This window comes from Scylla paramamosain, chromosome 29 (assembly GCF_035594125.1).
Source record: "Scylla paramamosain isolate STU-SP2022 chromosome 29, ASM3559412v1, whole genome shotgun sequence".
Classification (NCBI taxonomy): Eukaryota; Metazoa; Arthropoda; class Malacostraca; order Decapoda; family Portunidae; genus Scylla; species Scylla paramamosain.
In genome coordinates this window covers 17,692,188-17,706,842 of record NC_087179.1, presented here as the reverse complement: position 1 = coordinate 17,706,842, position 14,655 = coordinate 17,692,188, and the positions used below count along the sequence as shown (strand labels likewise).

At 47.3% G+C, this 14,655-nt stretch overlaps 1 protein-coding gene across 6 annotated transcripts in view; it reads right to left on the bottom strand.

Annotated features, from left to right (window-relative positions):
- LOC135115498 (probable E3 ubiquitin-protein ligase HERC1) overlaps positions 1-14,655 on the bottom strand; it is a 50,685-nt gene that overhangs the window by 17,896 nt on the left and 18,134 nt on the right. For 5 of the 6 annotated variants that reach the window (XM_064032333.1, XM_064032334.1, XM_064032335.1 and 2 more), the window contains 26 exons: positions 14,208-14,342; positions 13,618-13,768; positions 13,096-13,187; positions 12,692-12,805; positions 12,445-12,528; positions 12,173-12,308; positions 11,694-11,859; positions 11,119-11,277; positions 10,624-10,834; positions 9,889-10,111; positions 7,831-9,700; positions 7,353-7,505; positions 6,874-7,043; positions 6,458-6,596; positions 5,968-6,108; positions 5,321-5,442; positions 4,820-4,967; positions 4,106-4,487; positions 3,694-3,839; positions 3,468-3,582; positions 2,627-2,835; positions 1,969-2,113; positions 1,264-1,425; positions 956-1,135; positions 497-778; positions 107-261 (listed from right to left, as the gene is read on the bottom strand). In XM_064032333.1, coding sequence (XP_063888403.1) covers positions 107-261; positions 497-778; positions 956-1,135; positions 1,264-1,425; positions 1,969-2,113; positions 2,627-2,835; positions 3,468-3,582; positions 3,694-3,839; positions 4,106-4,487; positions 4,820-4,967; positions 5,321-5,442; positions 5,968-6,108; positions 6,458-6,596; positions 6,874-7,043; positions 7,353-7,505; positions 7,831-9,700; positions 9,889-10,111; positions 10,624-10,834; positions 11,119-11,277; positions 11,694-11,859; positions 12,173-12,308; positions 12,445-12,528; positions 12,692-12,805; positions 13,096-13,187; positions 13,618-13,768; positions 14,208-14,342 — 5,990 coding nt within the window. The remainder of the gene's footprint in view (positions 1-106; positions 262-496; positions 779-955; positions 1,136-1,263; positions 1,426-1,968; positions 2,114-2,626; positions 2,836-3,467; positions 3,583-3,693; positions 3,840-4,105; positions 4,488-4,819; positions 4,968-5,320; positions 5,443-5,967; positions 6,109-6,457; positions 6,597-6,873; positions 7,044-7,352; positions 7,506-7,830; positions 9,701-9,888; positions 10,112-10,623; positions 10,835-11,118; positions 11,278-11,693; positions 11,860-12,172; positions 12,309-12,444; positions 12,529-12,691; positions 12,806-13,095; positions 13,188-13,617; positions 13,769-14,207; positions 14,343-14,655) is intronic. The other variant, XM_064032336.1, reaches the window with a different exon arrangement.

Genomic DNA, 14,655 nt, shown 5'->3' with positions numbered 1-14,655 from the left:
CTTGATAAGAAAGGTTCCCCTGAGAGTCCTGTGTTGGCACACACACACACACACACACACACACACACACACACACACACACACACACACACACACACACACACACCTGAGTACACAGCTGCAGGAGAAGCTTGGCAGCATCTGTGTCATTCTGGGCCAGGGCACCAATGGCATCACTGAGGTGAGCCAGACTGGTGCTGATGTCTGTGGCCGCCACTGTGGCCCCGTTGGCCCTTGCTGAGCCATCCAGTGGGACACGACCTGGAATGAATGGTGCAGAGGCTTAGTGAATTACAAGAAAATGTCCTCATATTAACATGGAAACAACTATAAAAGAAACACAAAAGAATAACCTTTTAAATATTCTAAAAAAAATTAAGTATAAAATCACAAAAATACTGTCCACACATACAGAACAATATAAGAAAACATCCACACATTTAACATTAAAACAAAAAAAACACAAACACACAAGTTCCCTACAGTTGTGTCTCACCTTGAGCCACGAGCCACATGAGACGCACCAGGAGCCTGACGTCACACAGCCCCAGCGCCTCCAGGCCAGCCCACAGGTCACAGGAGCCGCCACTGAGGGCCAGGAGGGACAGGGCGCGCATCACCACCGCCCTGGCCATGGTGACCCTTAGGGCATGGGTGGTGCGGCGCAGGGCTGAGATGCGTGCCACAGGGGAGGTGAGGGCTGCTGCCTGCTCCCCCAAACTGCGGTCTGGTGCTGGGGTGGTGCTGGTGTCCTTGGGTCGAGCCCCTGTCCCAGTAGCTAGCCCAAAGATGGGGTATGTGGTGAGTGTTGTTACTTTCTACTTTTCCACTCACAATTTACATATAATTTTAAAGCTTAGTCTCCATCAACTTCAAAAACAAAAATTTATAAACACATTCTGGGCATAAAATCTTTCATGAGCAAGTCACCACAGAACCAGAAGGGGACAAGTACCTGCAGGTGCCTCAGGAGGGTCACAGAGGGAGGGGGCCAGAGTGGAGGCTCCAAGGGGGTCAGGAGAGGGGAAGGGCATGGGCTCTGGTATGGGTCGCCGCTCAGTCAGTCCGAGGCGCGAGGCGATGACATTGTAGCTCGTCAGTTTGAGGTCAATTTCGTTCATGCTCAACCCATCATCTGCAACACAGAGGGAAGGTCTTTTTGGTATGGTGGTGGTGCTTCAGAACCACATCCACTCATTGGAAACATTACAGATTATCCACATCTACACCCTAGTACCCACACCAACATCCACACCCACACACCTTCCATGGTGGCAAGGGGTGCAGGAGCCAGGTCAGGAGCCAGCACAGTTGTCAGGTCACGGAGACGGTCCTGGCTCTCAATGGGCTCTCCCTGGGTGGTGGTAGTGCTGCCAAAACACCCATGCTGCTCCTGGCACACCTCACACAGGATGTATGTTCCACCTGAGGTACAAAGAATGCTTTCCAATATCAACATGTTTGCTCAGTACATGAAGGATGCCTGTTTGTATTTAAAGTGAGACAAGATACCATCCCAAGCAGCAGAATGACTGGACAAGACACTGACTTCTCTCATATTATTCTTAGGTACTTATATATCTCAAGTAGTCTTTACATATCATCACCATCTTTTTGAACAGGAGTTACAGGTACAAAATCTTTTCAGTATTTTTGTATGGGCTAAGCTATATTTTCTCAGACTATGCCTAAGCTCCTAGGGTATAGTATGGTGGTTCACAAGCTCATCCCTTTCCACCAGGGGCTGACAGGGCTTGGAGCGTGAATGATGTGTGTGTGAGTGTGTGGTGCTTTGCCTGGGTGTGGGAATTACCAGCCTGGTATATAGACAGATCCTTAGACTAAACATTGGACTAGAATGTTATGAGTATAAGGCATTCTTTCATAGAATTTTCAAGACTCTCCCGTCACTCACTACCTTCCTCCTCACAGATCAGGTCACCTTACCCGCCACCAGTCAGGACTTACCAATGAGGGTGCCACAGACGCCAGCCATCCAGGGCCGAGCACATCCAGGGTGCGCCACTCTCATATGCTGCCGCAGGTTGGTGGTGGAGTGGTGGCACACCTCACACAGGCTGAAGGTACGGTCACCATCTGTGCTGCTGGCCGCCTGCACATGCAGAGATAGATAGATAAACAGATAGATAAATAGATGGATAGATTGATAGGTAGACAGATAATGAACCCAAAAATTTATCCACATGCACACAGATAGATAGACAGGACAGACAGATATATATTATGAATGGATAGATAGGCAGACCGATACTGAGCCCAAAAAAATATCCACATAGTATGTCCATAAAAATGGTCCAAACAAACACACAGACATAAAGACAAGAAAGTAGTAATGGAAAAAGACTACCTGATAAATCAAAACTGTTCAAATCTAAGCACAACAAACACAACAAACTAATCATAGACACAAAGTAAAATAAAATCATCTAAAGTTATAAACATCAAAACAAAAAACATTATATAAATAACACACACACACACACACATGCACACACACACAGTAACATAACTTGAAAGGCAAAGGAATAAAACAAAAAAAGGCATCAATATATACATCACAAAACTCAGCAGTAATAACTCCAGGTAATAATGTGCAACACCTCACCTCTATCAGCGTCCGCCACTCCCTGTCCCGTGTGGCACTGATGGAGAACCACTGGTCGATGTCAATAGGCAGGGCACCGATGGAGTCTTCCGAGGGACGGTGCTGGTCGTCAAAGGTCATGCGGCCGTGTCTGAAGCGGCCCTCCCCTCGCCCGTGCTGTGGCCGCGTCCCTTCCGCCTCCCTGCTGCTCTCTATGCCTCGTCCTGTGGCTGCAGGTGTGATGAGTGAATGATTGATTAAAGAAAAGAAAAGGAAGACACTGGAGATGTGACTAAGTGCAGGACATTTCAGTGGACCTTACCATGGAGAACTTATTAAATTTTACCTTATCTGTTATTTGAGTGAACATTAGGCTTCTAATAACTCAGTGAACGTTACCATGGAGGATAACTCACTAAACCTCACCTCATCTGTTACTGGAGTGAACATGAGGGCTCTAATTTTCAGAGGAATTGTGCAAAGTCTCCTTTAAAAATTTATAGTGACAATTTTTTTTCTATTTCTTTTTTTAATCTATGAATCTTAGCATTCTCATGGATGACACTTTCTTTAGATAATTCTTTTGGGACTTTCTTTGAGGACTGGCACCTGAGTGAGTCTTTTCTTTTCAGTTTTTCTAGGATAGTATCCATCTTACATAAAAAAAAGGTCGGTTCTGAACAATAAGAGATCTATGGTGGTATTACAGATACGTATCTTTCATATTATAGCCTAGATGATAAATTGCAAGGAACTCACTAAAACTCCCCATAAATGAGCTGGATCAAGCCACTACAGGAATCTACAAATATCTAAATGCCAAGGGGTGAATTTATCAAGTGTTTGGTAGTGGCTGTGTTACCTGAGGCTCTGGAGGGCAGCACGAAGGAGCGCATGTCCACACAGCCACTGCGTCTCATCAGGCTGCCTGTGGAGGTGAGTCGTGCCCCAAGTCCCTCTGGCTCCCCTCGCATCAGCTGAAAACACTGCAACATTACTCATCACTCTTGGAAGAAATGTCAAGACCTATGAGTATAAAAAAACTGCAACAGAGGATGATTAATGTTAAGATGAGGACACAACATTACCTGGGCAGCAGAGCGAAGTGTGGAGGCGGAGGTGTCGTCATGGGAGCGGCGCCGTTCACCCGGTTCCCGCGCCTCAATGCACGGGTGCTCCAGCATCCACGTCACCAGCTGGTTGATCTGTGTGGCTGACGGCTCACCCTTGTGTCCTGGAAAGTTATCACAACACTCACTAACAATTCCCAGTTTACACATCCTAATTAAAGATGACATAAAGATAATACTAGTAATATAAATGACATAGTGTAGAGCTATTGTAGCATAAATGTACTACAAAAGGCAAAGAGAACAGCAATGTCTTTCTAAAATCTGACATTACACCAGCACACAGAGAGGAAGCAAATTACTACTGCTCCATTTTACAACTCCCTCAACCACTGCCTTAAAATAGAAACAGTCAGCAAGAGACAGTCACCTTGAGCAGCAATGGCCTTCTGGATGTGCTTGAGTGTGAAGCCCATCTCCAGGAGGGGCGTGGCGATGGGTGGCGGCAGGGGTGGTAACGGTGTGAGGGGGGGTGAGGGGGAGTGACTCTGGGCCATGGGGGGCAGTGGGGCACTCTGAGGTGTGAGAGGGCCCATGGAGCGGCCCCGGGGAGGGTTGTGACCAGCACGGGTGGACTGTGACACCTGGACATGTGGGGCAGACACCTCCCCCCCGGAGTGTGTGGCGGGAGCACAGGGCACGGTGATGGGCAGCCCCAGGGAAGTGATGGGGCGGCGGGGCAGCCTCACATCACCCGTGGCAGAGGGCAGCTCACAAAGCACGTTCTGGGAGTGTTCTGCCCCATCGTCCATCTGATAACACACCACCAAGATATGTAAGGAAATTCTGTTCTTTTCATCTTTCTGAAGTATAAAGGAAGCTGCACAAGGCCTACAAACACATTTTATAAAGTCCTCTTATATGCCACTCTCTTAACAGTCAATACTAATACTGCACTGCTGTTGGAATTACCATCATCAATGCTCAAATTCTTTTGCAGCTTGAAATATTCAATCAAAGGCATATAAAACATGAAGTACTAAGGATAAAATTAAAGAACTAACAGAACAAATTACATATGATTGTTAAACATGGACTGTGATCACAAGACAGGCACAGATGCTGAGGTGTGCAGAAGCATTACCTGGTCCGGCAAGTGGTCCTCTGAGGCAGTGAGGGCCATGATGCGGGACTGAGTATCAGCCACACTCAGACTGTCCTCAGCCCAGGCCCGCACACACATGCTGTGCAGCACCATGTGGCAACGCTCCACCTCCGCCACACTCACTTGCCTGCAGGGTTCAGGAGTATCGGATAAGTAAATATGGCCAAATATGAAAGAAAGATATGGGAAAACAATACTTCAGCATATACCAACAAGAGGAATGAGAAGAAAACAAAAACCAAAAAAGAAATACAAACTGGAAGAGGGCAAAAAAAAGAAGAAAAAAGGTTAGGAAGATAGATAGCTAAATATTTCACAGACCACAGCTTTTCTTCTTACACTACACTGCATTTACATAATAGATATCAGACATACAAGAGATGTAAATTACACAAACACTCACAACAATACAAACAGTAACCCACACCACATGCCATAACAATTACAATACACCCACAATTAATTCCACCCACGACTGACCTCTTGAGTGGCTGTGGCTGGGTGCAGGCCGACACCATGCTGCGCACCAAAACCCTGATGGCTGTGCGAATCTCATCCTCTTCATGGATCAGCGACACAGAGCTGCCCTTCTCTCCCACGTCCTGGGGAATAGAAGGGGAGCCATTATGTTTGTATGTGTGACAGATTAAGTGCTTCTCAAATCCTCTTCCATTTGTGTTTTCCAATAAAATGCACCTTCTCTCATTCCTTTCTTCCATAACATGTATTTCCCATCAATTATAGTCATTATGTGATGCTTGTTCCTTGTAAGTTCTCCAAGGAAATGGTCAAAATAGAAAAGTATCCATTTATTCCTTTTCCCTCATTCTTCATAAATATTTTCTCTTATGTATTCCAGCAATTTGTTTTCTGTTTTCCTTTTTCACAGGAGGTCATCTTCTTGCATCCACTTTATCTACTATACTCATTCATACCTTCTTAGTTGTCCAGCTTTGTACCATTTTGTCTTCCTAATAAAATACAACACCTCTCTTTCCCTCCTCAGTAACATGTATTTGCTCCTTCAAGAAGTCTCATCTCCATTCCTGTTCAGTATCTCAATCTCTTCTTCAATAAATCCACCATTCCCTCCCAGGCAATTCCTCCCCCACAGGCCCTCCACCCACCTTCTCCTGCACGGCTCTTGGCACCAGCAGCATCTCAGCATAGCGAGGGCAGTTCATGATGGCACAGATGGCCCTCAGGCTGGCACTCTGCAGGAAGGCTAGACGCAATGCCATGCCCTCCTCCAGGCTCAGCTCTCCTGTCTGAAAGGGTCAAGGGATGAACACAAAAATTATCACCTGTCCAAATATAAGAACATAACAAAATAAGGGAAGCTGCATGAAGCCATCAGGCCTACATGTGGCAGACCCTGTATGAAACATATCTACCTATTTTCACCATCATCCTCATCCATAAATGGTGGTAAATTCAAAGTTCCTGGGTATGCATTAACAGAAGCTGCCAGGAAACAATATTATAAACTACCAGTCTAAAATAAAAGTCATAGGAGTAATACAAGAATGATCATCTATACAATATAAAGAAGGTACATTCATAGTTCCTGGATAAATATCAGCAGCTGGTGGCAAAGAACAGTACCGCACCACCTACCATGGGGGAGCCACGCAGGGGAGGCTGCTGGGAGTCAGAGCCCTGAGCATTGTCAGCCGAGCGCCCCGTCACCTGGTCCATGATGTTGGTCACCAGCTGGTCTGTCAGGAGGTCCATGGTCAGCCCATCTGAGCCTCCTCTGTGTGAAGGTGGTGGTGGTGGTGGTGGTAGTGGTGGTGATTAATTATGCAGTAGTTACATTAAACTATTTCAGATAAACAGATATTACTGTCAATAATAATCCATTAATTTCAATAATTTCTGGTAAGTAGATGTAGATGATATAAACAAATAAACAATAATCACCACAGTTTTCATTAAGTTGACTATGACCAACATTTAAAATCAAACTGGCCAACTCTTTCAAAACTCTTTCTGTACAAACTGACAAGAACCTTCCCAGCAGACTCCTGTACCTGGCTTTGTGTTGTGAGGCATCCTTGGCAGCAGAGGAGCTGAGGGCTTGGCCAGGTTCCAGGTGTGCCTGGGGCAGGTGTGGGGAGATGAGGCTACCAGACGAGGACAAGGAGGAGGTGGTCTGCAGCTCGTCTGTCTCATGGTTATATGTCACCTTTGGGAACTCGATCTGTGAAGTAGTGAAGTGAAGTGTAATAAAGAATGTGTGAAAATCTCAGGTTAGATCAATCAAACTGAGTGAGTTTACATGAAGGTTCTCCAAAAAAATACGGTGAGGTGATGGAAGTGAATTGAAGTATTCTCCTATAAAAATGTTAAGTAAAGTGAGGTCAGTAAATCAATCTGAGATGACAGAACTTTGCAGATTGTCTACAGAAATATGAAGCAAATGATAAGAGCGAGTTGAATCAAAAGTTGACAATAAAAATTTAAAGCAAGGTCTTCCTAAACCAAACAAGAGTGACCCAAAATGCTGTACCTCCTGTGTGAGGCCGGCCAGCCGCATGACCTGAGTGATGACCCGAGCTGTAATGCCGGTGACCTTGGACACATCGAAGGGCTGTGGCTCCACCGGCTCCAGGAGGGACACTGGCACGTCACTGATGCTGGTGTCCCAGTCGCACCATTGCACCTGAGGGAGGGAGTGCAGCAGAGGTGGAATGCTGGGCATCTCTTAACAGAACAGATTACAAAAGACAACAAAAGACAACAAACAACAATAAACACTTAGATCCTTCCTTGGCTCCTGAAGTATACTACTCTACACTAACTATTAGTAGAAAAGGCAGGACATCACAATGGTGGTAATATTGCTGCTCATACATAAGTCTGAGAATTACACACACAAGAAGGTATAAACAACACCTACACACCCTACAAATACTGACACAATGTCACCCTTTACGAAAATAACTCAACATAAGTAAGTGGTAAAGTTCATGTAGTGGAGTCCTCACCTTGATGGCAGGATGGCCCTGCCGCAGCGCCCCCAGCACCATGGCACGCCGCCCCGTGCCCTTCTGTATGCACTGGCTGCCCACACGCAGGCCACTGTCCACGCCGCCAATCATGGCCAGAGCCGGGTACACCTCCTTGCACAGCTGCTCCAGGTTCATCTCAGACACCAGGTTGTGTTTGGTGGAGGGGCGGCCTGGGGCGGGGCTGGGGCATGGGTGAGCTTGCTCCTTCCTGGGGGTGTTTTGGTTGTCCTCAATGGACGCAGAGCTGGGCACCTTCTTCTTGGCCTGCTCCTCCTGTTCCAGTCGCTCATCCAGAGTCAATACATGGTCTTCTCTGGCCTGTTGCTGCTGCTGCTCTGGGTCAGAGGCAGCCTCCTCAGCCTCTGAGTCTCCCTTAGAGGCGGGGTCTGTCCCCTCCTGGGGCTCCCTGGGCTGGGGCAACAACTCAGTGGTCTGGTTGAGTCGCTCAATGATGCAGTCATTCACCTGCTGCGTCCAGGTGGCCGCCTCATGCAGCTGGCGCAGCAGGGTGATGTGTGCCTCGGCCAGCACAGCAGCCTGTGGGGCACACAGGGGGTCACCAGGGTCCAGGTCCCTGGGAGAGCCGCGCACCTGCATGTCCACCATTTTGACCTTTTCACCGGGGTTTGTGCTGTAGAACATGACGCAGGGGTACAGCTCTCCAGCCTCCAGGTTCTCAAAGGCCAGGCGGGGCTCCTCACCATTCTTGCCAAAGGAGAGTGTCCGTGCCTCCATGTCCAGCACCACCGTGATGTAGTCACCCTGCGTGAAGCCTGGCAGGGACACGCTCAGCTCCCCATTGTGGTACAGGTTGCCTGAATAGGCGCGGTACAGCCACATGTCAGAGGAGGTGCGGTGGCTGTAGTCCCTCACCGGGTGCTTGGACACGCCCACGCAGGTGCCCTCGTTGCCTCGATTCTCCTTCACAATGAGGAACTTCCACTGGTAGCAGCCAGAGGTGATGGGGGTGGTGCCCAGGCCATAACCCCGCCCTCCTGGGCCGTGCACCAAGGTGTGGCCACCCTCCACTGAGCAGCACACAGACTTGTCCGGGTCAAAGCCCACCTCCTGCACCGGCAGGTTGTCGTCTGGGGAGTCTGGCCGTGACTGTTCCTCCAGCAACTCGGGGCTGGACAGCCTGGTCAGGTGCCTTTGAAGTTCAGCCAGCAGCTGACTGGCCTTGAGGTGAGCCTGGGCCGAAGGCACCACCCACATGTTGGCTGCTAGCTGCACAAACAGCTGCCGCACCACCTGCTCCCGAGTCTCCAGGTCCAGGTCAGAGAAGGGGAGGGTGGCCCCAAGCAGGGTCAGCGCCAGCACCCGAGTTCTGACGCTGACCACCTGCGGCAGGTGTGTCTCCTGCTCCCCCGTCACCAGCAGCAGCAGCCTCACCCACGGCTGCCGCCCCACCACCGCCGTCACCCGGGGGTTGACACACAGCCGCCTCACAAACACCAGCAGGTTACCCAGAGTCACCTCTAAGTGTCTCCTCCGCCTGGCGTCTGCCATGTTGTTGTTATTGTTGTTATTGTTGTTGCTGGTGTTCATGGTGGTGGTGAGGCCGGTCAGCCGCAGCTCCAGGCGCCGCTGGCCGGGCCTCTTTACCTTCACTTCACTCTCACTCTCACCCTCACCAACCTCAGGCTCCTCCTCCCTCACCTTCTCCTCTGAGCTCTCTTTCTCAGGCTCTTTCTCCTGGGGCACAGAGGGGGTCTCCTGAGGCCCAAGATTCTTCCAAGAGGCCTCATTGGCCTTCACAATGTGACTCACCAGGTCCTCCACCTGGAGGTACAACAGGTCCATCACCTGGCACAGCACAGTCTCTGAGATGTCATCAGCATAGTACCTGTGGACAAGGGAGACACTCCATGACTCACCACCACATGACAATCTGATTCAGGAATAACAGCCACAATAGTTCAGCCATTACCTACAAGGTTGGTGACCAGATAACAGGTACCAATAGATTAGACAAATAGATAAACAGATAGATAGTAGAGGAAGTCTCCACAAGCACCTAACTCAAACACTTACCCTGTCAGAATGGTGAGGATCTGGAAGAGGGTGTGGGCAGCATGGGGGAGGAGATCAGAGGGTGAGGGGTGAGGAGTGTGGCGCAGTGCTGGGGGGTCGTAGGGGCAGCACATCCTCATGAGAGCGTCCAGCAAGCCACTGGACACAGCAAGGCTCAGGTCAGCAGCTTCGTATCGGACGCTGAGTGCAAAGATGGTGAGGAGGCAGAGTCTCTCCTTCAGGCCTGTGTGGGAGGAAATGAAGTGAAATGGACAGGTTTGAAGCTCTAAGTCAACTATGTAACACTAGTTTTATTTGTGTTTATACTAGGTGAATAATCTGCAGCTGGAGAGAAAGGCCATAATGGTGAGTATAATGATGTGAGAACTGCAAAGAAAGTCATGTGGAAAGAAGAGCAATAAATTTTGGATAATCCTTTTAGGTCTTATCCTGTAAGGACTAGCACCTCAGTGGGCCCCTTTTGTTTAATAAATTTCTGTAGCTCTTGGCCAATACCCCACTTACATGAAAACAGCAACACTGTATCATTACACAACACTCATCTTGCACATCTGAGACCTCATACACTACTTAGAACTGATATGAATCTGTTTATTCAACCATAGTGACAGTATAACTTCCACATGTCCAATAAGAAGAAAGGGAAACACAAAACAATAAGAGAGACAGAAAAGAAACCTATAAATTTCTGCACATTATATATCCAGAAAATAAAAGTGAGGCAAAACCCTTCACCTTTATCAGGGTGTTCATGGAGCAGCAGGGAGGAGACAAGGTGCTGGTAGATGACATGCACAGTGTTGGCAATCTGCTGCTGTGTGCCCTGGCTGGCCGCCCTGATGCCGTCCAGGTAGTGGGTGGCCTCCAGGCTGCGCACCAGAGAGTAGCTGCTGCTGCTCCACAGACTCTCCAGCCCAAAGCAGCCTGTCATCACCTCATGGTACACCTGGTGGTTGGGAGGCTTGTTTACTCTCTCATTATTGTGCTAGCTGTCATCCTGTGGCAGATCTGGTTGTTGTGGCCAATTTATTAATTCTCCTTTGCCACTCTTCATTTGTCTGTGGTCATTTTATTAATTTTCAAGGTTTAGAATAATATTTAAGAGATATGACATATTTCAAGATCATGATTTTCCTGTATGAGTATTATTTTTTTTTTTAACATAATTAATCTGTACTATGATTTTTTTTACAAGTGAGAAAATAAAGTGAAAGGCAAAGAGAAGCTCACCGAGGGAAGGAGAGCCCCACACGCCTTGTCCAGGGAAACGTGCTGTGGCTTCCCTTCCTGCTGCTCTTTCTCTTTGTCTTCTGTCGTTGCTGCTTCCTTGTCCCCCTCCTGTGCTGGAGTGAGCAGTATCAGCATCAGCTCCAGTGCCTCCAAGCGAGACTGTCAGGAAACAAACAGTCAGTGGAGAGCAGAACTGAGGCATTCAATATACAACTGCAACATGAGGTTAAGGGTTAAAAGGTTGCTAATGAGTGGCAGAGCAATGGGAAAGTGCAAACACTCCCAATCAAATGCATGACAGCCCAGCAAGACCTCTCTTCATCAATGTGAGAGCCATTCTAAGCCATGGCTGTGTGTGATGGAGGACCTGCTGGCTGACTCAATCGCACCACCTCTTGCTCACAGGGACAGTAACATCCAACAACAGTGAGTGAGTGAGTGAGTGAGTGAGTGAGTGAGTGAGTGAGTGAGTGAGTGAGGGGCTAAAATGCACAACCACAGACTAGAAGGTGCTGGACAGAGGTAAAACTTCTACCCCATGCCCACCTCCTCCTCCTGCAGCATCAGACACTCACCTCTGCCCTGGACTGCTGCGTGGTCATGGATGCCAGGAGCACATCAGGTCCAGGGGGCATGTTGGCAGAAGTCTTGTGGGAGGCCAGGTGGTGGTCCTCCGCACCTACAAACCTCAGCACCTCAATGCACCGCCCCATCACCAGCACCAGCACCTCCTGGGTTGTCCTGCAGGATGTAAGGTAACAAAATGGTGTTGATTAGTCTCATGTGGTGGCTAAAATATTAACAGTTACAATTTCTAATGATAATGCTGTTTGCTATAAGTTGCTCTATAATTGTCTCCTGTTATTAATGTTGACACTATTGCTATTAAGACTTCTACTGCTGCTATTATTGCTACCATCATTACTATTAACACTGAATAGAACTGATTACTACTACTACTACTTCTACTATTACTTTTACTGCAATTTGCTCTTCATCTTTCTCCAGCCATTATTACAGAGCCACCCAGGAATGAACAGCAGGTGTTACTCACAGCTGTGTGGTGGCCTTGGGCAGGAGCGGTGCGGGTCGGATGGCCATGAGCAGCATCAGGCACTGGGTGATGATGTTCTGGCTGGCTGCCTCATAGCTCACTCCCTCAGCCGCCTCTGCTCCCCCTTCCTCACCCTCTGTAAATGAGAACCACCAGCACCTCACTCAGAAAGGTCATGATGCTCAGAGAATTAAGACACTGTACATTTATCAGTTTCTTATGACAAGACAAACTCCGAAACATGCTTTAACCATCTCTCTCTCTCCGCTTACCTTGGTCCTCATAGTTCCTGGGGTTCCTCATGGCCATCAGTCGCTCCCTCAGCTCTCTCACCTCCTCCTGGTTTTCAGTCGAGCCTGCAGAACACACAGAGGTAGAAAGATGTCTACTGATCTTGAACGCTCAAAAGGAATTACAGTCTAGTTGCTTCTACTCACTTAAAAGAAACTAATGTACTCTCTCTCTCTCTCTCTCTCTCTCTCTCTCTCTCTCTCTCTCTCTCTCTCTCTCTATCCCTACCTGGTTCCTGGTTGGCAGTGGCAGTAAGGGACAGCATCTGCTCCACGATCTCAACTCTCACTCTTTCCTCCTCCTGTGCTGCCTCTGATCCTGCCCGTGATGGCTCCTCTCCCTCTGCAGAATGGTGAGAAAAGTGGACATTATTCTATGGTGATTCTTGCCATTAAAATAAAATCAGAACAGCAAGGTCACATAATGCTGCACAAATTTTAAACATGTATAGGTGGATTAAACTTAAAGAACACTATATTTACTGAGTTTTGAAGTTATAAATAAAATAACAATACCTTTTGTCTTGATATATAAATGAAAAGCTCAAAAAATTTATCTTGAAATACTGAAACTGCACCAAATGGAGAAAATCTACATCAATCACTGACACCTGTGGTTAATAAATGACTTGCCTGTAACTTCCTGAGTCTTGAGAGTGACTAGACGGCGGCGAATGTGGTACACCAGCCGGAACACTTCCCTCATCACCGGGCAGTAGTGTATCCTGAAACACCACCAATGCCAACACCACTGACACCACCATCACCAAGGCCTCACTACCACACACCATCACTTCACTCTCCCAATCACCAGAAAAAACACAGAGGAACAATACATACACATATATACCAAGGCTGGATGTCCCTCAAAAATGCAGGTAGGCAAGACAAGGCACACACCTTTCACATTCATATTCATTCACACCACTCTCTTAGCTAGCCCCTGAGTCCCTGATGGAGAGGAAAAACCACTCCTGCCGGGCATAAGCAATAAATCAGTGGAGTAAATCAGCAAAAGTTGTGCAAGAGAAAAAATACCCACAGTTTGAGAAAATCTGATAAACCAAGAGCTTAAATCAGTCTGCAGTACAATTATGTAGCTTGAATCAGTACACTCAAGCAGCAACACACACACACACAAACACACACACTTACCCAAGCTGCGTCTGGGTGATGGAGGTGTGAGTGAGGAAGGCAGACAGCAGCAGGTGTGTTGAGGTGTCCAGCAGAGGGTCCTCCTTTACCTCACAAGTGTCCCAGTCCTCTGCACATGCCAGCTCCTCCATCCATCGCGTGACCTGGCTCTCTGTGGGCAGGTGAGCCAGAATGCATTGGAAAAAGAAATGTAAGTGCAAGTAATGGATATGAAATTAGGATAAACAAGTAGATATAAGTAACAGACATGAAATTATGAAAAACAGAGTAGAAAGGAATGGAAGGAATATGGAGTTGTGAGGCTCAAAAGAGATGTAAAGATTTTAGATAATGGGATAAAGAGGGAAAAGAAAGGAAGATATGAGAAAGAAGAAATAAAAAAATGAAACACTCATGGAAGATGTAGAAATAAGTGATAAAAAACCAAGTGGATATCTGGAAAATAGAGGAAGGTATGAGAAGGATAAAAAGGTGACTATGCAAAAATGTAAAAATAAGCAAAAGACCAGGAAAAAAGAAGAAAACAAAGAAAGAGAAAAAATACAGAAGCAAGGCACGCAGAGACAAGGACAAGACACACACACACTTACTCGGCTCAAGGATGGTGATGAGCGGGGAAGTGAGCTGAGGGTATGTGGTGACAAGGTTATGCATCGCCTCCACCACCACCTCCCGCCCACACTCCACCAGCCCCACCACCTGGCTGATGGCAGAGCTCACCTTCTCTGTGGTGGAGGCAGGTGGAAGTGACACAGAGATCAGGTGGAGAAAATAAATTGGTGTCAAGAGTATTTTATATTATTCAGTTCATTTAATGCTTCTTGTTTTAACTTTTAAGAGTGAAAACTAGATCTTTCTGCTGACTTAACTTACCTAAGAGCACAGGTTTATATCCTTAAGCACTTTAAAATCTCATTTCACTTCCTGTAGTGGATAATATTGAGGTTTTCAAATGCACTTTCTAATGATAGTTTTAATATTGATTCTGCATCATCAGCGAGAAAAAAACACTCATGAGAATACAACCAATAATCTTTG